Source organism: Ictidomys tridecemlineatus, chromosome 11, assembly GCF_052094955.1.
Source record: "Ictidomys tridecemlineatus isolate mIctTri1 chromosome 11, mIctTri1.hap1, whole genome shotgun sequence".
Taxonomy (NCBI): Eukaryota; Metazoa; Chordata; class Mammalia; order Rodentia; family Sciuridae; genus Ictidomys; species Ictidomys tridecemlineatus.
The window spans coordinates 61,385,366-61,410,865 of NC_135487.1; the positions used below are offsets into that span (position 1 = coordinate 61,385,366).

The 25,500-nt window shown below is 38.1% G+C and overlaps 2 protein-coding genes and 1 pseudogene across 8 annotated transcripts in view; 2 read left to right on the forward strand and 1 right to left on the reverse strand.

Annotated features, from left to right (window-relative positions):
* Positions 1 to 25,500, forward strand: part of Miga1 (mitoguardin 1) — a 574,792-nt gene that overhangs the window by 192,179 nt on the left and 357,113 nt on the right. The window lies entirely within an intron of this gene.
* The window catches only part of Ak5 (adenylate kinase 5), a 235,993-nt gene that overhangs the window by 111,595 nt on the left and 98,898 nt on the right, over positions 1 to 25,500 (forward strand). For all 7 annotated transcript variants that reach the window (XM_078026542.1, XM_040288885.2, XM_078026541.1 and 4 more), the window contains exons 7-8: positions 17,901 to 17,991; positions 24,849 to 24,925. In XM_078026542.1, coding sequence (XP_077882668.1) covers positions 17,901 to 17,991; positions 24,849 to 24,925 — 168 coding nt within the window. The remainder of the gene's footprint in view (positions 1 to 17,900; positions 17,992 to 24,848; positions 24,926 to 25,500) is intronic.
* Positions 18,631 to 19,351, reverse strand: LOC110598697 (uncharacterized; annotated as a pseudogene).

Consider the following 25,500-nt stretch of genomic DNA (forward strand, 5'->3'; position numbering starts at 1 on the left):
GGGGTAATTACTGATTTGTTCTGTGCCATATATGAGATAACTGATGTAAAGTTTAAACCAAATTTCCTTTATAATTTACTGGATGTATTTAAGAAAAAAATTAAAATAACATTTTAAATGAATACTAACATTACCTTAAAATGAAATAAGCATTTGACTACTTACAAATTTTTCTCAAATTTATTTATTTTTACTGGTGCATTATAATACATAATATGATTCATAATGCCAGATTTGTACATGCACATAATTTGATTAGTTTTCTTACATAGTACCTTCCCTTTCCCTCCCTCTGATCCTTACTCAACTCTACAGATCTCCATTTCATCATCATCATCACCATTTTAACTAGTGCATTATGTTTATATATACACACCCACACACACAGAGGATTCATCGTGCTATATTTGTACATGGATATAGTGTCATTTGGTAGACTTTGTACCCCTGCCTCTGCTCCTCCTTCCTTCTCAATCCCCTTCCTCTACTCTCTTGGTCTCCCTACTATTGTTTATCATACTCCCAAATCCTTAAAAAATTTTTGCACCTGAATATCAAAAAGAGAGAAAACCTGTGTTGATTTTTGTCCCGTGTGTGCTCGGTGGATTGTATTCATTCTCTCACTGTCATTCAGTTGTGCTAATTGTGAATCCAAATCTGCACACTCATAATAATGGCTCTGACTTTTCTGACAAGACAGCTAAGTAGGTCATGGTTTTATGCCAAAAGGAAATGACCTTTTAGTGGCCAAAGGAACAACTGTGGTTTTGGGTTTTTTTCCCCATAGTCCATGGAAACCTGTTCTAGTGATCTAGTTTTAATGTCATTTGCTGTAGTTTCTCACTTCAAATTCTCTGATCTCTCATTTTGCCCTTCCAACCAGGAAATAGTGGTGATATTTCTTACGTTTTCTGAAACTCAGAAAAGTATTTAGGATACTACAATTACTACCAACTTTCAAAGTGAACACAGAAATTCAGCCTGGTTCTTAGCCCATGATTTTTGTAATACCTTACTCTTCTTTTTGAGGCAAAAGCATTAAGATAATGACTTATTTATTCCCTTGCAGAGCACCCCTTTTAGGTAAGTGACTGCTTGGTTCAAAACATACTATTGCAAAGGGAAAGCCAGGCATGTGGTATAATGGTCTGTGGATTTTGCAGCTTTACTTTCCTCTATTGTTGTTATAATGGTAAATACTAAGCCAGTGCAAGGGTGGGGCTGCAAAAAGAAGCACTGATGAGACCTAAGAAGTTGTCAGCAAGTAAATCATCTGGGGCTTATAAGAATTTATCCTACGTTAAATACTTCCAGAGAATGGTATTCTACATTGACAACTACTTTCCCTTCCCCATTGTAGTAATAGGCAACACTTTTCGAGGTAGGTTTGCTGTGTGTCAACTTCTCCCCTAATAATGGATTCTCTTACTTAACCCTTTCAGTGGTCCACATGCACATGACACAGGCTCTGCTGCTATTATCATCTCTATCAATGAGAAAAGAGGTTTGGGGATCAGTCACTCCTCTGATTCATGCAGCCAGTTGTGGTAGGGCTGGGATTTGAACCTTGATAGTCTGCCTCTAGAGTCTTACCCTACATCTTACCATTTCCTTTCTGTCTTGCCTGTGTTCAGAGTAAAGCAATACAGTATTGTGAATATTATTGACAAACTGATTTCCCCAGCCAGGTTTTTAAAAATGGTGGGCTCTGGTTGTTTATTTTCTGACTCATAGATTGTTATCAGATAAAGAATATCTTTACTAGATCTTGTGTGGCAGCCCCAGACTCAGACAAGGATCTTTATAGGCTCTTTTAACTCTGTAAGCATAAGAATCCTGTTTTCCTAAACACCGAACCCCCAGTGCATGGCATGTAGTGGGTAATCAATAAGTGCTTTTACAAAAAAAATTGTAGTTGTAGATGGACAAAATGCCTTTATTTTATTTGTTTAATTTTATGTGGTGCTGAGGATCGAACCCAGTGCCTCACACATGCTAGGCAAGCGCTTTACCACTGAGCTACAACCCCAGACCAGTAAGTGCTTTTTAAATGAATGAATCCATAGAAGTTCCCACAAACTTAATACTGTCACTCCTCACTCATCTTTAATAGAAGTCCTGATTGGTCAGGGAGAAGGGGTTCATAAGAGGTGAAGATACTATTTGCCGTATTATGTGACACTGAAGGAAAGCATCTTTGCATAGTATCCTCAACAAATGTCAGGCACTCAAATATTTATTGAGCTACCCTTAGGAAATTACTGTGAGCTTGTATACTCAAGAATTTGCTGGAAAATGTATTGAGAAACTGTGACTCACATAGCTCTTAAGAGACATAGGACCTAAGACTACCCAGGACACAAAAATTTTAAACCTGTTTCTCAATAATATTCTCTTATACCATAATTGGAGGGGGAAAAAAGTAAATATGAGGGTCCTCTCCTCCCCCACCCCCCACCCCCCGCTTCTCCCACAGTGAAGGCTCCCAGTGAAGAAGGGAGAAAAGAGGATCAAAGAGATTGCAGCATGGTGCAGATTCCCTACCCGGCTGGAGGAAGGATGGATTCTCTTAGGATAAGGATGGAACTTTTTCTGGAAGGAAAAAGTTGTCTAGATGTCCTGCAAAGCTGCTTTGTTATTCTGTAAAAGCTGGCATATTGCTTCTTTTCATGTGATCAGGTTCACCTCACTCCACAAAGACTGAAGTTTGCATTTGAAATTGGCATTAATTTTGTTTTTCTCAGGCTTAGCTTTTTGTTCTTGAGGCCCCCTAACAGATTCTAGTTGGCTTCTGTCTTCATCATCAACCACATGGACCAAGCAGAATCTTCTCTAATAATGTGAAGGAGTCTGTTTTCTTTGTAAATACCACACACCGTGGATACTTACGTAAACTCATCAGTCTCGGGCTCTTTTAGGAAGAGCTTGATCATGTCTGTGCTTCCAGCAGTGAAAATACAAACAGCAGCTGGCTGGTCCTGAGGTCAGCAGTTCTGAGGATGCTGAGCTCACGTTGCTTTGAGTGAAGTCAAAGCTTCGTAGACCAGAATCTCTAAATGCTGATGTCTCTGGGAGGCTAAGAAAGATTTGTTTCAAGGGTTCAAGCATATCTGAAAACAAAAAGAATAGAGGCATATTTAAAAACCTCAGTGAGAAAAAAAAAAAAGATAGTGAAGAAGGCAGAGCCAAGACAGACATGGACAAGTTTCCTTGGAATGCAATGGAGGCTTATTATTCATCTGTACCTCCCACTCACTCCTCTTCTTTCTCTCTACTGGGGAAATTCAACTACTGCCTGAAAGATCCATCAAAATCATTCCCACTCAGCAAGACCATCACTAGCCACATGCATAACTGAATTTGCTGAGTGTGTTTGACTGAATCATATATGACTGATAAAACTAATTTCTGTATATTCCACTTTAGTTCAGTTCAACAGGTAAAATGGAGGTGTTACTTGTGGATGGCCAGTAATCTCATTTTCTACACGTTGCTTCTTGTCAGAGGTCTAACCACTTCAGCAAAGGAATAAGAAGAGTAATTATCCCTGCAGCTGAGTCAGTTAAATTCACATAAAGTCTAAGCATCAGAAACATTTATAAGGATTTTTAAAAATCCATTTGCACAAGAATTTTCTTCTTCTATCCATGGATCTAAAAGTAAATCCCATGACCACAAATCTGATTTCTGTTCTCACAATTTTCCTTTTTCCTCCGGCTGCATTTATATTTTTCCTAAAAATTGGGGCAAAATGTCTCAATTACCCAAGGCCTAATGTCTATCCAGTTGTTAAACAACCCTCCACACTGTAATTACTTTTTATCATCAAGCCTCTCATGGCCATCTTGCTAATAAGTCAATTATTTTGAACTAAGATCAGTTTGTTTGGGGGTGGGGGGGTAACCTGGTTCAAACAACATTATCACAAAGTATTAGACCTGGGGATAATGTGTCAAGGCAAAAATGAGGATGGGTAAATGACTCTGAGTTGGAAAATTACCATCAAGCTAAAAATAAGAAGAAGAGAGAGAAACAGGATAACTAAGTCACAGAATTTTTTCCCCCATACCTAAAATAGTTTAGTTCTTAAAAGTGCAAACATTATAGCAAGACAGCCTGGAGTTCTTATCCAGATCCTTTTCTTTGCTAGATTTATGACTTTAAGGAACTACCTTTCTTAGCCAACTATTTCCTTAGGAAAGTAATACCTCTAGTTGTTCTGAAATTTAACTGCGATGTTTACAAAGTGCATTGTTTGTTACCTGGCATACAGTAGGGCTTAATAAATGTTAACTACTGTTACGCACATGAACTCAACTGTCACATTTCTGTGTGCACAGCACAGCACCCACTTACTACATGCCCAGAGATTTCGGGTAGAAAGTGGTTAACTACCGAAGTAAAAATCCAAAATATTCAAATAATCTCAGAAAGAGAATATCAAGAGTTTAAGAAGGGGCCCCCCATTTCCCTCAAAGACGTTAAGCCTTTCACACCTTTATTCCTTCTCACTGCGACCCCGACCCCTGCAGAGCCCCTCCTTTCCTTGCTACATTTTGCAGGTCTCACTTGCTCAGAACCTGACACCTGCTTCAGCATCCCTGGGAACTCTCTGACCACCCCATGACCTCACTCACACCACAGCAGTACCCTCCCCTGTCACCAGGAGACCCTTCCCACACTGAGCTGTTACCAAGGATTTGATTATCATCCTAACTGACCTTAAACTGCTTGAGAGCAAAGTCTTTGCCATATTTGACTGAATTGAATTGAATTATTTTCCCAATGTCATACTTACTTCCTGTGCTCTGTGTAATGGGGAAACATTAGCAAGAGTCCTCTAGCAACTATTTTACTATCCCAGGTGATTATTCACTATTTTTTTGAAATATCTTTATTTTATTTATTTATTTTTATGTGGTGCTGAGGATCGAACCCAGGGCCTCACACGTGCTAGGAGAGTGCTCTACTGCTGAGCCACAACCTCTGCCCCTGATTACTCACTATTAAAATGTTTTCATACATGTCAAATACCATCCTAAAGATTTGCAAAGAGAAAGACAAACTCTCATGCTATCAATACTGGATATGTGTATTAACTTAAAAGAAATTTAATTTAAAATCCGAACCCTTTTTCTACTTTGTTAGTAATGTTTTTCATTATATTGTCCTGTCCTATTGCAAAATATCCTTCCCTTAGTTTTCCATTTTCTAAACTGGTCTCTGATTACATTTGCCCTCCATTGCATCTTCTATATAATTATAAACCATTTATATTTGGCCTTCGTAGCTTAAAAGAAGACAAACTTATTAATTAATTAATTAATTAATTAATTAATTTTGTGTTTCCAGGAATGGAACCCAGAGCCTCATGTGTGCTAGGCAGGAGAATCTTTTAAAAATAAAAGGATGGGGGCTGGTGATGTGGCTCAGTGGTAGAGTGCTTGCCTTAGCATGCCTGAGGCCCTGGGTTTGATTCCCCTGCAAAATAAAAAATATAAATAAAGGGCTGGGGACATAGCTCACTTGGTACAGTGCTTGCCTTGCATGCACAAGGCCCTGGGTTCAATCCCTAGCACCACCAAACAAAACAAAACAAATAAAAAGGATAGGGGTAGGGTGGGGCAGTTCACTTATAGAGCACTTGCCTACTATGTACAAGGTCCTGGGTTCAATCTCCAGCACTACAAAAAAATTAAATTAAAAGAATGCAGCATCTCAACTAAGAAAAAAAATAATAAAAGGAAATAGAAAAGAACAAAAGAAAACAGAATGAATGTGATCATTTAGGACCTAAATTAGCCCCTAGTCACACGTCTGGTGCCTTGGCAGCACAGTGGGTTTGTCAGGCTTTCAGGGTGCCACTTAGAACTCTGTAGCAGGGAGACACTTGGGCTTTAGAGAGAACAGAGCCTGTAATTAGGAAAGGTACCAAATGTCACATGAGGCTGAAATCTGGCTTCTTTCGTTGAGAAGCTTTCTTGGCAAAGGTTTAAATCCTTACCCCACTACTTTGTAGTTTTGCAAAGCTTCAAATTGCTGGAATCCTGGGAGGAGAGAAGAAGAGAAAAGGGGAAGGGAAGAGGACTTTATAATTAATTTAATTTTCTAGTTAATCCAGTTTGTCAAGTGTTTGTTGTCTAACTGCTGCTGGGCTCAGAATTCAGGTAGGTGCAGTAGAGAAAATTAGGAAATGCAAGATGTAATTGTTGTATAACCAGCATATTTTTTTTCCTCAGTTTACTCCTTTTAACCTTTTATTTACCAAGACCTTTTTAATTACTTTGGTCTTCAATGGTGAATTAACAAGTCTAGAAAAGCTAGTGTGATTTAATCTTCCTTCTGTGTATCTCTAGTGCCCAGTACTATGCCTGGCATGAAGTACTGGTTCAATTAATCTTTATTGAATTGAATTGCATAATGTTGCTGGTGTAAGAGATTGGATAAAATCTATGTCGATTCTAAGACATGTTCTAAAACTTTATTTATTTGACAAGATCTATTGTATCAACCTACTTTCTGGGCAACAAATCTTTTTCTTTGTTAACTTTTGAGTAAGAAGCAATGTATTATCAGCATCATTTTAATATCTTAAATTCTGTTGGCATTTACTAAACAGGGGTTTATTTTAGCTATATTCTTTAGAATATATGTATCTTTTATGTGCTTTCTGTAACAACTTAGTTTTAAAAGTGGCTTTCATAGCACCCGCAGATCATGGAGTAGCATCTCAGGGACTTGATGTCGATTCATGATCTGGGCACTGGTCAGATTAAGGATGTTTGCTTTGGGGCTGCAGCTGAGTCAGCAAAATAATCAGCCTCTGCAGCTGCCCACCTTTCAGCTAAAGAACCATTCCAGACTGAGCTACCCACCACTGATTTGAGTTTTTTGTACTCTAGTCCTTCTGTCTCAATAGCACCCTCCCACATGGCCTAAGACCCAACTCATCTCTTGTGGATGATCTGGCTTCGGACCCACCATTCCCTAACGAGACAACCAGAACAACGAGCTCTGGAAATGGAGTCTTTAGCATTTCCTCTAATCCGAGGAGCCATGGAGAGCAGAAGCCATGATTGAGCTGTGGGAAGGGGTGGTTCAGCTGAGCCTATGTCCATGGACACTGGTGATGGAACCCGGAGACAGAACCAGGGGTGCTTCTCCAGGAAGTGCCAGACCAGGGAGGGGCCCCCACTGGAAATCTGTTCTCCCATGTTGGGGAGACCCTTAGGGGGGAGGTGTGCCTGCTCTTCCTCTGATTCCTGATGGGGATTTGACAATGATGAGAGGAGAAAAACAGACCACATGAGATGATCTCAGTCCTCTCAATAAATTAAAAGTCAGGATTGTTTGCAGAGAGAAGTTTTAGAAGACTGCTGTGGAGTACAACTAGAGTCAACGATAGACAAAGAGAACTCTTTTAGGAGCTGGGAAGTCATCTGCCTCTTACGGTCAACTTAGCCTGCCCTTGCTTCTCCTGCTGCTCCTGGCCAGCCTTGAGGGAAGTTCTGCCAACAGCCACAGCCATCCAGCAGGGCACAGTGTCATGCAGAGAAATAAAATATTCTACTATGTTCCCCAAACAGGGAATAAGATAAAGAATGTGTATTTTGCACCTGGACCTGGCTTGGCTTCTAAGGGTTCTTGGGGTTCCATTTTACAGTACTTCTAAGAGACCTCTTTATCTTGCAAGTCCCCAGCTAAGATCTAAGGCTGCCCCCATGAAGCTGAGAGCTGATCCTGACAGCCTTGGCAGCTGGTAGGGCTCACACTTGATGTGAACAGATGTGGATTTAGATCCTGACTCTGCCACTACATAACCATGTACAGAGTAACTTAATCTCTTAAAGGCTTAGTTTTGTTTTTGTTCCGAGGTGCTGGGGATTGAATGCAGGGCCTCCTCAGCCAGGCAAGCACTCTACCATTGAGCTCTATTCCCAACCCAGAGGCTTAGTTTTGAATCTGTAAAATGAGAGTGATACATCTTTTATAATGTTATTATAGTGACTGAGTAATTAAAATGTAGAATGCAAACTTCTAATGCAGCATGTGGCACATAGTGGTTGCTCGATGAACATCAGTGTTATCTGGTACTTTATTTAGAGCTTTGTTAGTGCTGAGTGCTGACAAGATTCTGGAAAATGTTCTCTGAGATAAATCTTGTAAGAATAATCAAAATCATCTTGAATTAGCCCTCTTTTCTAGGTTTCTATAGTAAAATTAGCTCGAAGTTACTAAATCTTGTAAGAATAATCAAAATCAACTTGAATTAGCCTTCTTTTCTAGGTTTCTATAGTAAAACTAGCTCGAAGTTACTACATTTTTAAAGCTTCAAGTTCAGAGACAATCTTTTTTTAAAAATCATAAAGATCACAGCAATTTTCTCTGGAATCTTTTTATTGTGTTGACTGTTCTCAACAAATTTTCTAGATGCTGTTTATATTCTGAATATCCAGTGAAATAAAAATTTTGTGCAGAAGGCTAAGAAAATAAATCTTTCACTCAGCTATCCACAGCTTTCAAGTGTTCCATATCCATCTCTTTGCATACAACCATGTCTGTTTTTTTGCTAAATCCTTACTATTTTTTAAATTTTATTTTTTATTCTAATTTGTTATATATGACAGAAGAATGCATTACAATTCATATTACACATATAGAGCACACTTTTTCATATCTCTGGTTGTATACAAAGTATATTCACACCAATTTGTGTCTTCATACATAGACTTAAGGGTATTTCATTCTGTTAAAAAAAAGAATAAGTTCTACAGAACTTGGTTCCACAGGGTCACACACAGGAAAACATAGGGCTTGTCAAAACATAGGGTTGCTTTGGCTTTCTCAGAGACCGTTCCTACCCACCCCACCCACCACACCATGCAGGTATTTATCTTTCAAGTTTTATGATTAGTTATGAAGCTTTAGAAATATGCTTCTGCTAAGTAATACCAATGGTCATTATCCCATCACTGATAATGACATATTTCACTCCAGGCACCATGAGTTTTTAATGTATTATTATTTTAGTGCCAGCTCCAATTTGGGGTTGAAGAAAAATAAGAATACTTCAAAGAGAACACCAACAATCAGTCTTTTAGAGGCACATCTCCAAACATTAAAAAAAGAGAATATGTGAAGGTCTAGGGTTTTTTTGTTTGTTTTTTGTGGGATTTTTGTTGTTGTGGTTGTTTAGTTTGGTCTGGTTTGGTTTTTTGGCATATTGAGGGATCTCCAGCAGCAAATGACAGAAACCACTGGTGGAGAGTATACTTAATTGAAATCCCCTGTATGAATCAAGGGAGAAGTAAAAATTTTAAGAAGCTCATTTGATGCTTAGAGAATGATGCTTACGGGAAATAAAAAACTGAAATAATACTAAAAATAGAGCCATTTATTTCCTCTTCAACTGATGAAGAAGATAAAAAATGAGACAGACCTAAGTTTAATCAAAGATGCAATCATGAAGCAAAAACTGAATTTGTACCATACTATTGGAGTCCATTAGAATATTTTATGGACCTATCGTTGCTGGCTATCAGAGGTAAGAGTATGGAAAGCCCTGTCCATGTGGAGGTAATTTGGGCAGCCTATTGGGTTCTGAAAATCAGAGGCAAGAAAACAAAAACTCATTTCTGCCACTAAAAATGCAAATCATCATTGCTGCTTGCTCCTTGGGTAGTGAATAATTTTACTCCCTCTACTATGCTATAATTTCCTTTCCTAATCTAGATCTATTGTGTATGCTTTTGAAAGCTGTTACATCATTTGTTATTCAAATTAAAACATGTGTTTTGAGTAAACTAGGGAATTTGGTAAGCATTTCATTTTAAAATTTCCAATTGACCTCTTCAGCCTACCTGCATTAAATGACATAAAACAGATCCTACTGACCTACTGACCATGAATTTTTTCCCTTAGAATAAGAAAAGTCTTTACCTAAGATTGCTAGGCGTTAAATAACAATCATCTAAAACCTAAAATTCCCATCTAAATCACAGAATGGCGGAACTAGGAGCAACTTCAGACCTCATCTGCTCTATTGCCACGTAATTATCTCCCCCTAAAACTTTTTCTGACCCATGATATATAAATGAATTTTCCTTCCTAGGAACTCTCATTGATCTTTACCTATACTGCTCCTTCAGCATTAACACTTCTTCTATCTTTTATATTTTAAAGTTAGCATCCTAGATTCTTTTAATTCAAAACCTTTTTTTTGTACTTGTAGGTGGACAGCATGCCTTTATTTTATCATGCTTATTTTTGTATGCAGTGCTAAGGATCAAACCTCATGCCTCACACATGCTAGGCAAGCACTGTGCTACTAAGTCATAGCCCCAGCCCCTCAAAAACGTTTTTCTTAAAAAAAAAAAAATACTACTTGTGTTTCAACATACTGTTTAAAATCCTAAAGCCATCCCATTTATTGATTCTTTTTTTTTTTAAAGAGAGAAAGAGAATTTTTTAATATTTATTTTTTAGTTTTCGGCGGACACAACATCTTTGTTTGTATGTGGTGCTGAGGATCGAACCCGGGCCGCAAGCATGCCAGGCGAGTGCGTACCGCTTGAGCCACATCCCCAGCCCCCATTTATTGATTCTTGATTTTACTTCTTGTGCGTTTCCCTTCCCTTTGAGGAAGTCATTCCTAAGCTGACATGATGGAGATTTGGGCCTATATTTTTTTTCTATTAGGCACAGGGTCTCTGGTCTACTGCCTAGGTCCTTGATCCACTTTGATTTGAATTTGGCACAGGGTGAGAGATAGGGGTTAATTTCATTTTGTTACATATAGATTTCCAGTTTTCCCTGCACCATTTGTTGAAGAGGCTATCTTTTCTCCAATGTATGTTTATGGCGTCTTTGTCTAGTATGAGTTAACTGTATTTATGTGGGTTTATCTCTGTGACTTCTGTTCTGGAACATTGGTCAAGAATGCCTTGGTGTGTATTAGGACTTCACAGTTTAGGCCCTAGTGACATTTTAAATGGTCTAATTCTTTGTCGGAGCTAGACTTTCCTATATTTAGCAGCATCCCTGGCAAGTAGTCTCTCCATTCCTGCAACCAAAAATGTCTCCTGACATTGCCACAATTCTTAGGGGATTGGGGATCACTCCTAGTTAAGAACATGTGGATATAGTTCATGCAAAACAAATAATACATAAAATATTTAATGATTTAAATGTTTGATTCATTTTGTAAAAATCTTTGCAAATTACATGACAATTTTATGATAACGTTCAATCAGAATGTCTCTCAGGGTCCCCATGGCATAATATTTACTAAAAGAAGGTAGAGTTCCATGGCAGTCTGGAGTTGTAGAAGTGGAATGTTGTAGAAAATGAGGAAACCTGTTGTAATTCCCTGGTTCTAATGTGGGAGTGCATTGGCTTCAATGACATCTGCATAATCCCAGAGATGGGCTGACTATGTGAATGTCATCTGCACTCTTCATAGCTCCATGTTCATCTGTCCAAGGTGATCAGTTGAAGAGTCTATCCTAGCACACAGTAGCTACTCAAAAATTATTTGTTAAATGATTTTATGAATTGTGTTGCACATTTGCCTCTTGGACTGGGCAATCAAGAACTTTAGGACTCAAAATATCCTTGTTCATGATGTCCACTCTTACCACTCTTATTCAATATAGTACTAGAAATTCTAGCCAGAGAAATAAGGAAAGAAAAGAGATAAAAATTGAAAAGGAAGGGCTGGGGTTGTAGCTCAGTGGTAGAGTGCTTGCCTTGATTGCATGAGGTACTGGGTTTGATCCTCAGCACCACATAAAAATAAATAAATAAAAGTAAAGATATTGTGTCCATCTATAGCTAAAAAAATATATTTTAAGATAATTGGAAAGGAAGAAGTTAAGTTATCACTGTTTGCAGATGACGTGGTCTTATGCTTAGAAGATCCAAATACAAACAGCCAACAAATAAAAAAAGTCTTCAACATCTTTAGCAATTAGGGAAATGCAAATCAAAACTACGCTGAAGCTGCATGCGGTGGCACACACCTATAATCCCTGTAGCTTGCAAAGCCAGCCCAGCAAAAGTGAGGCGCTAAGCAACTCAGTAAGACCCTGCCTCTAAATAAAATACAAAATAGGGCTCGGGAATGTGGTTCAGTGGTCAAGTGCCCTTGAGTTCAATCTTGGGTGCCCCAAAAGAAAAAAAAAACACTAAGATTTCATCTCACACCAATCAGAATGGCAGAATGGTGGTCATCAAGAATACAAACAATAATAAGTGCTGGAGAGGATGTGAAGAAAAAAGGAACACTTTTAGTGGAATTGTAAATTAGTGCAACCACTGTGGAAATCAGAACAGAGGTTCTTCAAAAGACTAAGCATGGAACCACCCAACTATACTACTCTTCTGTATTTATCCTAAAGAATTAAAGTCATCATATGATAACAATACATGCATACCATGCTTATAGCACCACAATTCATAGTCACCAAATTATGGAACCAGTTTAGGTGTCTGTCAATGGGTGAACGGATAAAGAAAATGTAATATATATATATATATATATATATATATATATATATATATATATACACACACACACACAATGGAGTTTCATTCAGCCATAATGAAGAATGAAATTATGTAATTTATGGGAAAATGGATGGAACTTGAAAAACACTATGCCAAGTGAAATAAGCCAAACTCAGAAAATCAAGTCTATTTTTTCTCTCATATGAGGAAGCTAGAGAGGAAAAAGGAAAATAAAGTTGGGGGGAATCTCATGAAATTGAAATCTAGATGGGTAAAGTGAGGAAAGGGACCAGGAGACAAGAAGAGGAGAGGGAAAGGAGAAATATTAGGGAATGATATTGGCCAAATTATATTGTTATATTGTGTGCATGTATAAATATATAACAACAAATCCCATCAATATGTACACTTATAATGCACCAATAAAAATAAGAAAATAAAAATGTCTTTAAAATCCTAAGCTATGGTGTTGAGAAAACAGCACAGGCATTAGCTCAGGGAGGAAAAAGAGTGGCGGCAGCATTGGAGCAGGTCATGAGGGACTTCTGGTGTTTCTGCTAAGATCCTGGTTTTTTTTTTTTTACTTTCTTGATGAAATGTTTACTTTGTGATAATTTATTAAACAATACATATTGTATGCTTTTCTGAAATTTTATTGCACATCAAATATGTTTTAAACAATAATAATAAACATAAAAAAGTGGGGGGAAAATAATCTTTTTGAAAGTTCTTTAAACCCATTGACAGAATTGGAACATGCCTGGAGGTCTGTAAAATCTGAGTTAGTGAACTTTGCTTTTTTCCTAAGTATCATCTTTCCCTCATGACTGTGTTTTAACTGTAAGGAAAGGTGAGGAAGTAAATGTCCAACTTAGATTTCCTAAATTTCTCTCACAAGAAAAAACAAAACACTTCAATAGAAAAAAATATAAAGGAATAAACCACTTGAATCTGAACTATCTTCAAGATAATATTTAATATGAAAAGCTAGGAGATCAGGAGGATAGGCCTGTCCTGGGCCCAGAGATACATGGTGAGCCACCCTGTGCTGGGGTTCCTTATTCACCAAAGCGTGGCTCCACGGCCCAGTATCAGGGTACATATAGGCTTGAGGCTGCCACCCCACAAAACTGGGATATCACTGCTTATATCAAGGGACAACAATATGGACCTGGTAAGATATCATCCATGGTCCATGTGCACCAAAGGATCTCTACTCGGAGTGCTAACAGTTATCCTGTTCCTGAGGTAACAGGGAGTCTTGTATGGGGTTGCCTATCTCTTGTTTCTCCTACTTACAGCCAACTTCTTAGGATTACCCTCTCACTAGTCATATAATCTAATACCTCCATATTCTCACATCCTACCTCATAAACATCTCAGGAAACCCCCAGGCCCCCTTCTACCATTAGAAACTGTAAACCATTATGCAAATCTATTGACTATAAGATAGAAGATAACCAAGCTCACTCTTTTTGATTATAGTGACAAAACTGTAAATGTAAAAACAGAAGCTAACTGATATACGGCTGCACATTGGGGGCACTCAGTGCCATAATGTTGATCTCTCCCTGAAAAGTGAGGTATTGGTAAGCTGTAGGGACACTATAAGACAATAGGGCAGAACTGTCATACCTCGGATCTACACTACAGGAGGGGAAGACTCTTAGGCATGAAAAAACAAAGGAGGAAAGTGCCCCAAACAAACCAAAATACTACAACAATAGAATCCATAGATAGCGAAGCAGAGAAGGAGTTCAGAATATACATAACTAAGATGAATTAAAGAATGACCTAAGTGAGCAGATACATGCAAAAATAGATCATTCCAACAAAGAGATAAAGGAGCAAATACAAGTTGTAAGAGATTACTTCAAGAAAGAGATACTGAAAAAAAAATAGAAATCCTCAAAAGAAACAATAAGCCAATTAAAAAACTCAATAGATACCATCACCAACAGACTAGATCACTTGGAAATTAGGACCTCAGACAATGAAGACAAATATACAATCTTGAAAATAAAGTTGACCTCACAGTGAGAATAGTAAGAAACCATGAGCAGAATATTCAAGAATTATAGGATACCATCAAAAGACCAAATTTAGGTAAGCGTAAGGTTGAGAGTAACTAACCAATGTTGTGAAGCACCTTTCCTTCTGTAAACTTGGAGAGGTAGGAAGTAAAATAAGAGAGAGCCACTATGAAAAACTTGTAGGAGAAGGTTGACCTAACTGAAGTTACTCCCATCAAAACCAACTCACAGTCTAATAGTCTTAGAGGGAGGAATAAAACACCTCACTCTACTCTTGTATATTCTAAATTCATCTCTTTGGTGTCCCTTTCTGATGGAACTCAACAAGAAACCACATAACAATGGGACTTATCATGCAGCCTACAGTATATGTCTCACCAAAAGGTGAAAGATGGAGAAAGGAACCAATATGGCAGCCATTGGTTACATGAGGCCACTGAGTATTTGAAATGTATCTAGTCTGAATTGAGGTGTGCTTTATGTTAAATAGACATTAGATTCCAAAGAATTACTAGGACAAAGAAAATGAACATGAAATATCTAATAACAATTATTTTCTTTGCAAATTATGTTGGTAATCATTGGGTTAAATGAAAATATATTAAAATTTTAAAAAAAGAAGTAAAGGAGAACAAGGTAACATATTCTATATCTTGATGGTAGTACTATGTATCCATAAAATGTTGTCATTTTTTATATTTGTGTTATCAAAATTCATATATCTATAAAACTAAATGGTGTAAATTGTACCATGTAAATTATACTTCAACAAACATGACTTTAAAAATAAATCTAGTTCATGAAGTGTTTTAACAGTATTGGGCACATACTAACCACCTGATAAATAATGGCTACTATTATGATTCATTAAAACAACCAGCATCAAGCTGTTTCATAGTAGGGTAGGGAAGGAGAGCATGGGAGGAATAGACAAACTCTAGATAGGGCAAAGGAGTGGGAGGGAAAAGGAGGGGGCATGGGGTTAGAAATGATGGTGGAATGTGATAGACATGATTATCCAAAGTACAGGTATGAAGACCCGAATGGTGTGAACATACTTTGTATACAACAAGAGATATGAAAAATTGTGCTCTTTATATGTAATATGAATTGTAATGCATTCCATTGTCATATATAACAAATCAGAATTTTAAAAAAAGATTAAAAACTAATGGATTGAGTCTTCTACCCCTTAACAAAAATGGAATAAAAAGAGATTGAATTTTCCCTCCCACATGAAATGATCAAAAGTTAAATAAGCAAATAAATACATAAACATGAAAAATTACTTAAAAATAATTTTCAAGACACTGGACATCAAACAATGAAGAGATCCTGAGAGAAAGGAATTAGGTGCAGCCAGCCCTGTGCTTGCCTCAGTTGACTGGCTGGAGAGTTTTCATTCTGCAGTGCCAGGGAAAGGGGAGCCCTGGGGAGTCTGGTGGACGTGTGTGTTGAGGAGATGGAGCCTCGAGTCCAAGAGACTAAGGTGGTTTGAGTTCATAGAACCAAAGTATCAGAGATAAGAGCACAGCACAGAGAGTTCTGGAGATAAGTGGAGGGCCCCCCCTCCTCCAGTATTCAGCAGAGTCCTGTTCAGTGCATCCACATGAGGAAATTATCTGAAACCAAGAAAGAATTCCCTGAAAGGGTAAGAAGGAACATTACTTGGTGCTCACACCAGGCTTGGACTTATGCATCTTTCTTCCAGCCAAAGTAGAAAACCTCTTCATTGACAAGACTCTGGAGAGAGGACCAAGAAAAGTCTTCCCTTAACAGTAAGAAACAAGTAACCCTAAATTCAATAGTTTTCTGGTCCAGCCTAACAAATCTTAAAAGCAAGACTTGAAAGATTGAACTGTTTCCAAGTAATTAAATTACATTCCTGAGCAAAGCTTAAGAATATTTATAGTAATACAAAAATATCCAACACACAACAAGGTCCAAATGTCAATGCTTGACATCTAAAAAAAAAAAAAGGATCAGGCATACAAAGAAAAAAAATTCTCCATTATGAGAGGTAAAAATCAATCAGAACTGATGTAAATGTTAGAATTAACAAAGAAGAAAGATGAAATAGCTATTATAATTTAATTCCAGATGTTGAAACAATTAAATTCATGAAAAACAATTTAAAAAAAAAAAAGACTTAGGGCTGGGGTATAGCACAAAAGTACTTACTTACCTAACATGTGCAAGCTCTATCCCCAGAAACACACATACACACACAGATTCAAATCAAACATCTAGAGATGAAAACTACAATGTCTAAGATGAAAAATTACTGGGATGGGATTCAAAATATATACCTGCAATGGAATTCTACTGAGTAATGAAAGGGAATTAACTACAGATATAACATTGATGACCCTCAAAATAATTGGGCTGAGTAAAAGAATCCAGACAAAAAAGATTGCATACTTTTCATTTTATATGAAATTCTAGAAAATGCAAATAATTTAACAGAAAGCAAATCCATGGTGCCTGAAAGAGATAGGAAAAAGAATTCTAAACTTTGGGGAGTGATAGATAATTTTCACTATTTTGATTTTATGATTATTTCCCAGGTATGTATAGATACCAAAATTTAGACAATCTGTACACTACAGAGACACGCAGCTTGTTGTATATCAATTATAATTCAATAATGTGATTTTTAACAAAAAAGAGAGATGTATTTTAAACATTTGAACCTCTTGGGAAAGAGCAGTTTTGTGCATATAACCACATTATTCTAAGATATTCAAAATTTTGTAAATGTTATGGAATGGTAAAGTAAATATTTAATTTTTGTTACATCTAAGTCTATAGTGTTCATAGACCATATCTGTAATATAGTATTTATTGTATTCAGGACAGTATCTTAAATTTGATTTGGAGGGGGGTTATGCTGGGCACAGTCATACACATCTGTAATCCCAGCTACTCAGCAGTCTAGGAGACGAGGCTGGGAAGTTTGAAGACAGTCTGGTCAACTTAGCAAGATTGTCTTGAAATAAAATTTGAAAAAGAGCCGGGAGTATAGCTCAGTGGTAGAATGCTTGGTTAGCAAGTGCAAAGCCCTGGGTTTGATCTCCAATACCTTCGGGAGGGAAACTTTGCTTTGTATGTGAAGACAATATGGTATGCACTTTTCTTATCCTTAAGTGACTATACATTTACTTCCTAATGCCCTTCTTTATTTGATATGAAATCTGGACTTAAAAACTCTCTAAATGTCTGATTGAAGGCGTGAGTACCTTATTTTCTTTGTCCTTCTTTGTCACAGATATAGTTGTGCAATGCACATTCATTATGTTTAGGGATGAACTGATTTATGTATACTCACATTCCACATTTGTCTGTCCTGATTTCCCCCAGTTTGATGCTGACCGAGACGAGGATGAGGTGTTCTATGACATCAGTATGGCAGTTGACAGCAAATTATTTCCCAACAAAGAAAATGCAGCAGGTAAGTTGCTACGTCCTTTGGGCAATAATACACCACAATCACCTGCCAAATGTCGTACTTTGTATTAATGGGTAAAGCCCAACAAATTGCTGTAAGCTTAAAGGACAGCCCTCGTTCTTTCTGGTTTAAAAATAAAGGGATAGACCAAAATAGAATGGAAGGGTTATAAATCTGTCCTTTGCAGTTTGTTAACGTTTTTCTTCCTGTCATTGCACATCTAAATTAGCAGGTAGTCACAACGTAATAGGAAAAAAATATCTAAACTAATCCATATACTTTGCGCAACAATTAAAAGTTATAATTCCTCCAAGACTCCCCCAGCCTAAAGGGATTTCTTCTATATTGCCTGAGTAAAGCACTTCCATCCCAATCCACAGCTCCTGTGGGCCCTGCCCCTTCCCCTCTTTAGCACTCCTACCTGGGAGTTTGCCTAAGACAAGTGGCACTCACGGTTCTGTATTCTCTATTCTGACTCTAGTCCAACTCACTGCCCACATAACTTCACCTACCAGTTCTAAGTAGATGATTCTCTCTCTTTTTTAAAAATAGCACAGAACTTTTGGGTTTTACCTTTTGAGGTCAAAACTCAGAAGAAATGTCAAGACTGAGAACAATATTATTTTTATAATAAATTTTGTATTATGTACACACTGTATTCAAATGAAATGCCCACTCTTCAAACAGCACGCTCTGGCTTTTCCATGAGCCCCCAGAAGAGTGTAAGTTGAGCCTCTGAGAAACAGTTCCTTATCCAGGAAAGAGACTGGGTGAGTGTGAATATGTGTGTGAGTGAGTGTGTGCAGAAAACCTTCTGATCCCATGGCATGTAGCTAGCTCTTCTGAAGCCACACATCCTTCCTTGCCTTCAACACTGCTGGTCCCATAGACGGGCTCAGCCTGGGGCAGCTGTAAACCAGCCACTCACCCTCCACCTTATTCTTCTGTGAAGAATCGATGAAGGCTTGCCACTCTGCTGGGTAAAAACATTTATAGACATTGATCTTCCCAATGTGTTTCAGAGTATCCTGATAGCAATTCTTCACATTCCCAGCCAAGGCCTCCCCATGGCTCTCCACCATGTATTGTATGTACTCAATGAGGTCCTAAGACAGGATATTTTCTTTCTTCTCTGGATGCTGGCTTTGCCTCCATGTCATTTTGTACATGGGTTTCTACACAAGCCCCTAGGACTCTTCTCCACGCTTGATTCCATGGCCTTCACCTTTCTCTTATGGAGAGGCACCACCTTCATAGGGATCATTGGCCAATTCATCTTGGCCAGCTTCTGTCTCATCAATTTGGTGTGGTCACAAGCATGGAGAAAAAGGGGGCACACTAGACCTGCGATGCTGCCTTCCATCTAGCATTTTGGTTCAGATGCTTCTGCTCTGAGCCCTGCCCTTGGACATCATGCTAATCACAGCAACAGCTGCACACACAGTGCTATCTCACCCTTCAAATCTTGGTCTCAGTCTTGACCTTTCTCCAGAGTTATGGCCTCAAAAGGTAAAAACGTTCTGGGCTATGAAATACAAGGCAAAACACTTAAAATTTTAAACCACCATTTGAAGCGACCTAACTGTAGTTGCCAAGAATGGAAGAATTGTAAGAAGAAAGAAGTGGAGATCTTTCTGGGCAGATCAGCAGAGCACAGATAACTGATACAAACTCTCCTGCCTAATTTTCCAGTGATATTTCCTGCCTGTTGCAGGAAAGATGGAATATTGAGAACTGTGTTGCATCATGTAAATAAGACTACTAATTGCTCTGAAAAAAAAAATGCTACGATTCCTGTGCCTTTTAAGTTAATATTTTATTTAAAACATAATTTTTAAAATAAGAACAAGTATCTAGCTGCTACATATCCTTAGTATGCTAATACGGTAGTGTGGAGGAGCTGAATTTTGCTGCCCGCTCTTTACAACTTTGTAACACCTTATGGCTCACTAGTGGCATTTCTCCAAAGTAGCTTTGTCCTGCAGTCCTGCAACTGTGCTGGCTTCTGACAACAAAACATAACAAACCCTTCATTGACCTTCCTGCAGGCTGGGCACTGGTGTTCCTCACATAGCAGAAAGCCACAAATCCCTAGCTTTCCCACTGTGCAGGGCTTCACCTCCATCCCTCACCCATATCAGTTTCTTGTGGTTCCTTCAATGGCTCCAGTACCTTCCTTCTGTAGCTGTTTTGCACCTGTTTTCCCAATTGCTCAGGAAACCCATCCTCATTACATCCCTCTACTCTCCCAACTCTATAGCCTCATCCTTCACCTGGCTAGATGCTGGCCTCAGTACAAGAGTGATTTGTTCAAGGAGCCTCTCAGACACCATTCCAGACTTGTTTAAGCCCTTGCATAATGTCCTGTGCTTTTCCTGCACAATTTTTAGGCACAGGATTGTTGGTTAAGCAGCAGTTTCCTTTATTAAAGCATAAGATTTAATGAGGACACACAGAGAGAAAAACAGAGAACCAGGGAGGGTTTGATGCCCAGTGTGAATCTCCTAAGAGAGGGTACATAAGGTCTTCCTTTTCCAGTTGGCTACCTCAGCTGGGCCACCGTCTAAGTGTGGGACTCCCAGGCACACCAAGTCTTTGCTCCCAAGCTGAGTGCACACTTGCTCACCTTTTCCCATAGGCTGCCATGAGCTCCAAATTTTCAGTTTTATCTGCAGTGTCTGCTCTATGGAGTCCTCCATTAGGACTTCTGGAAGAGCCATCTGGCCACATCAATCAATCTCTCTGGCCCTACATTTTCTTATCTATAAAGAGGAAATATATGCATTTAAAAAAATAGCCAGAACTCATCTAGGTTAATTTCAATTCCTAGGTATAGTTCATATTTTGTTCGGAGTTGATGGTTGTTCTTGGAAGTGGTTGGCTTCAATAGCAACTTTTTATAAAAGGGACTGAGATTTATTTTTTTAAAGGAAATAATAGCACCTACCTCATAGGATTGTTGCCAAGAGTGAATGATTTCTATGTGTAAAACGTGGCTGCCACACTAAAAAGGCTGTATATGTGGTAGTATTTTTGCTAAGGACTTGAGGGCTCATAAGGAGAGACCACATCTCACACAAATTTCCCTCCTTTTCCTGTATTTTCTTCTACTCTCTTCTCCATTCCTCTTTTCCTCTTTCCCAACCCCTGTCCTGAAGTATTGAAATAATCCACTCCCCTCCTCTTCTCACCCAGAACCGTCCTGCAACACTCAGATCCCTCCAGGAGCTCACTTCCTGGTACCAAGTACTCAGGATATTTTTCCAAATAATATTTTTTCCTCTTCCTCAAAGGAATTCTGACACAAAAGCATTGCTAACACTTTCCATGACTGTTGAAATTAGAGCAGGATTCTTAGTGCCTGATGCAGTCGGGCATTTACAAGGAGGTACTTCATGTTTGTAGAGTAAGTGAATGAGAGCAAGATCTGCAAAGGTAAAGTATAAACATCCTTTTCTTTACTCTCATTCAGCATGTATGCATAGAATGCATTTCATTTCTAAGCTGCGTTTTTTAGATTCAGGGATGAAATGCAACCTCCTCTTACAGAGCAGCCTGCAGTTAATGGAAGTTGGAGCAAGGGAGAGCCTGCTTTCCCTGGAGGACTAAATGGAGGGGTTTTATTTACCTGCACCTGTCACTGTTCAGGAAGCACTCAAAGTGGAAGGAGAATTCCTAAAACTTTTGACTAACAATCCACCAAGAGGAAAAAAGTCTCTAAAATTGTCTCAGGAAGCAATGCATTTAGTCTCTAGTACCTCTAAAGCCAATCTGTCTCATCTTCCATTTAAATTAAAGGAGACAACCTGAAAATAATATTTCCGAAGACCATACCACATCTAAAACTAGTGACGCTAAGTCTTCCCTGTGGGGTTCTACATTTCAGCTAAGACCTTTCCATACTATCTATAGAACAGATATTTTTAAATCTGAAAAGAAATCGAGAAATTCAAAATCAGGAGAAATGAAAACCACACTATCGCTTTTTCAAAATGTCCTGATTTTGCTGTCTTTTTTGAGTAACAAGATCATTTGCAGTTGTTTTACTTGTTAGTTTGCCCATTGAAAGAATGCGAAAGTGTGTACATATGTCTGTTTACCTCCCTGTTCCACATGCCAAATGGTGGACTATTATTAAAGGTCTCATTTTGAGCATACCAAGCAACCAATGCTAAAAGAAAAAAAAAGCTTTTCAATCATTATCTGAGCTGCTGATGATATCCTCTGTCTATTGCCTCCTGATATATTAATGCTGCTGTTGCCAGGAGCAACAATGTGTCGAGAAATTTTATCCCTTAATGATATATTGAAATTTCTGTCAAAAGCACTTGATTAGGAAAGCCAATCTCTTCTTCCTATTATAAGCAGGAGTTTTTTCTTAAACGACAAAAAAAAAATCTTTTCATTCTGCTATTGTCAAAGATAATTTCCTAATAAACTTGCTTCAGTATCAAATATTCATATGTGGTATCTGTTAACTAGGTTTTTGAAGAGCCCTTCAGGTTGTACTTTTTGAAAACAATTGAAAGAACTGTTTCCAGTTAAACAAAATAAGTAGGACACAGGTTTGAATCCACCTTCCTATCACCATGTCACTAGACAGTGGTAGATAACAGCCACATTGAGGAAGTAATGACAGCTAAACAAAATTCATATTACCTTTAATGATGCTACCAATAGCAGCAATGGAACATTGATGGTCATGGGCTTGAACAAGACTTCTTAATTCCACTTGTGACCCTGCCATTTTCACAGTCACCCCAAGATCCATCTCACTGAGAATTATCACTGATCCTCATTTTCTCAGAATGCAGAATAGATAGTATACCCCTCCAGGTCCTCTCCTGTAGAGACTTGAGTGAAAGGTAATATTTGTAAAGCTATTTGGAGGCAGTGGTGGAGTATGTTCGAAGGAATTGGAGCTAAGGGCCCTGCCTTTGATCTCACATACTTTCTGTATTGACCTTCACCAAGTTATTTAACTTCTCTGCATCTCGTTTTCTTCTCTTCTAAAATGACAGAGTGGGATTCTGCAAAATTTTGGTTCTAAAATATCTATGACATATAATGAAAAAAAAATTGCAATTTACTTCTAACATCTTTACTGCCTTTAACACATAAATGTAAGCTGACTTTCAGACTGGGCTTTGAGACAGTCAAGTATTTTGTCTCCAAGATACACTTACAAAATTCTTTATTTGAAAAATACCAAAGCACAATGATAGGAAAATTACATATAATCCCACTCATTTTAAAAAGGTACACATAAAAATTAAAGTTTCCCACTTCATGCTCTAGTCTTACCCTCTTGGTATCAAGGGGCAAAGACTTCCCAGTGCCATTCTACCAACTGCCTCATTAGCAACAGAATTGGCCAAGGCTGCTCCGTTGATGTGACTGGCAACTAGTATCAGTAGAGTTGTTCTGAACACACCTGTGCCACTACACATGTCAACTCCGCATCAGGTATCTTCTCCAGAATGGCTTGATGGTTCAAGGGTCTCCATATGGGAAAACTTTATCTTGTTTTTAAAAAATTTTGAAGACAGAAACAGTGGTGTTGCTGCTTAGCACTTGGTCATTGTAATAGGTGGGGGTACAGGGGGCGCTAAAGATAAGAGAGCAAAGAGAAAAGCAGAGTGAGGACACACCTTGGCTCTCTCTCTCTCTCTTTTTTTTTTTTTTTTTGGTACTGGGGATTGAATTTAGGGACACTCAACCACCAAGCCACATCCCAAGCCCTATTTTGCATTTTATTTAAAGACAGGGTCTCGCTGGGTTGCTTAGCACCTCGAAGTTGCTGAGGCTAGCTTTGAACTCATGATTCTTATGTCTCAGTCTCACAAGCCACTGGGATTACAGGCATGCACCACCGCACCAGGAAGTCTTGGCTCCTGTTTTGGGAGAGTACAGAGGCAACATCTCTGGGACAGGTCCATGTCTGAGAAGTGTTCGAGATGCTTGATGTTTTGTGAAAAGCTATTTTCACTAAATATTACTCATATAATAGTCTAACCAGGAATTATTCAGCAAGGCCACATTTATAGTAAAACATGAGTTTGTTCGTTATTTTACAGGATACATAATATTTTAGATTATGGTAATATAAATCTTTTAGATTTTGTATCTATTTTCCTACCTGGTAAGGTGATTATATTTTGAGATGATGTATATTTTGAATTATTAAATGAGAACTATGAATAAATTGTGCTTCAGAAGCCCCTTTGTGAAAATCAGTGGTTTAAGTTTGGGAAGAAATGGATAAGTGATTTAATGTAACCTATAATACCCAGGAGAGCAATCTTTCTATTAAAAAATTAAGTTAATCTGATTTTTCTCACCTTCAGAGACTGAGGTGACCCCAAAGGCTTGAGGGAAAACATCTCAGGTTTTTCTGGAGTGGGCAGGTTCAGTCCTTTTATTTCTGGAAACCTTTTGCTCTTCTCCCACTCTGTATGTGGTGTTCCTTCTGCCTTAGTTACTCTAGCACATCTTGAAGCTATTTCTCTTGGACAAATCACATTTTGCCCTGAGTGTTCATGTTCACAGATCAGCTCCTTATGAAGAATCCCAACTCCACCACTTCCTCTACTAGTCACAGTTGACTCACTCTTCTTGGTTTCTGAATCTTGCTGTTGACAAATCATTCTCCACAGTACTGTCATATTCTTAGAGGTGGACACAGCGCCCTGAGTATCTGCATCTTCAATCTCCAGCTCAAATGCAGTTCCTGGCAGATGGGAAGCATCTAGAAATGTTTGTGAATTTAATAGAATCCTAGAACAATATGGAAACCTAAGAGGGGATTTCTTTCTTTAGAAACAGCCTCCATCAGCTAATTTTTCCTTTTCTAAATTTAGGTTCAAGTGACTTTGATCCTTCAATGATGTTGGACACTGGAGAGATCATTGATACAGGATCGGATTATGAAGATCAGGTAATATAAATCTAAAACTATTTCTCTATTTAAATGTTTCTAATATTAGACTTTGTGATTTTTTGTGAAAAATAGAATTATAAGACTTCATTTTGTGAAATCCTTATGGGTAATTAATAACATATTTCATGATAAATCATAATAGCCTACAGCTGTCTTTCACCATTTGGCTCTTTGACCCTCCCTTATCTATAGATCCAAAATAGCAGTTAATTAAGGAAAGATTTGTGGTTGGAAGTTACTTGAGACAGAAGTAAGGTTCTCTTGCCCAAGAATTTGCCTGCTTCTATCCTTCCCACTAATAAATAGGTAATATGTATGAGAATTAGCTATGGGCTCAGGGCTCTGCCAGTCTATTTCTAACCTTTCAATTGGAATAGTGACTGAGGAAAACATAGCCAAAAAATAAATATATGTTCTCTTTGAATAAGACTGAAGAACTTTATCTGGGTCATTTTCCCTCTCAACAGAACTCTCTTTCCTGCTATATTTTAATGACCCAAAATAGTTGGCAAACGATCCAACTTCTAATTAGCTATTTTTGAAAAAGGATAATGTCTGAAACTCCCCCCAGC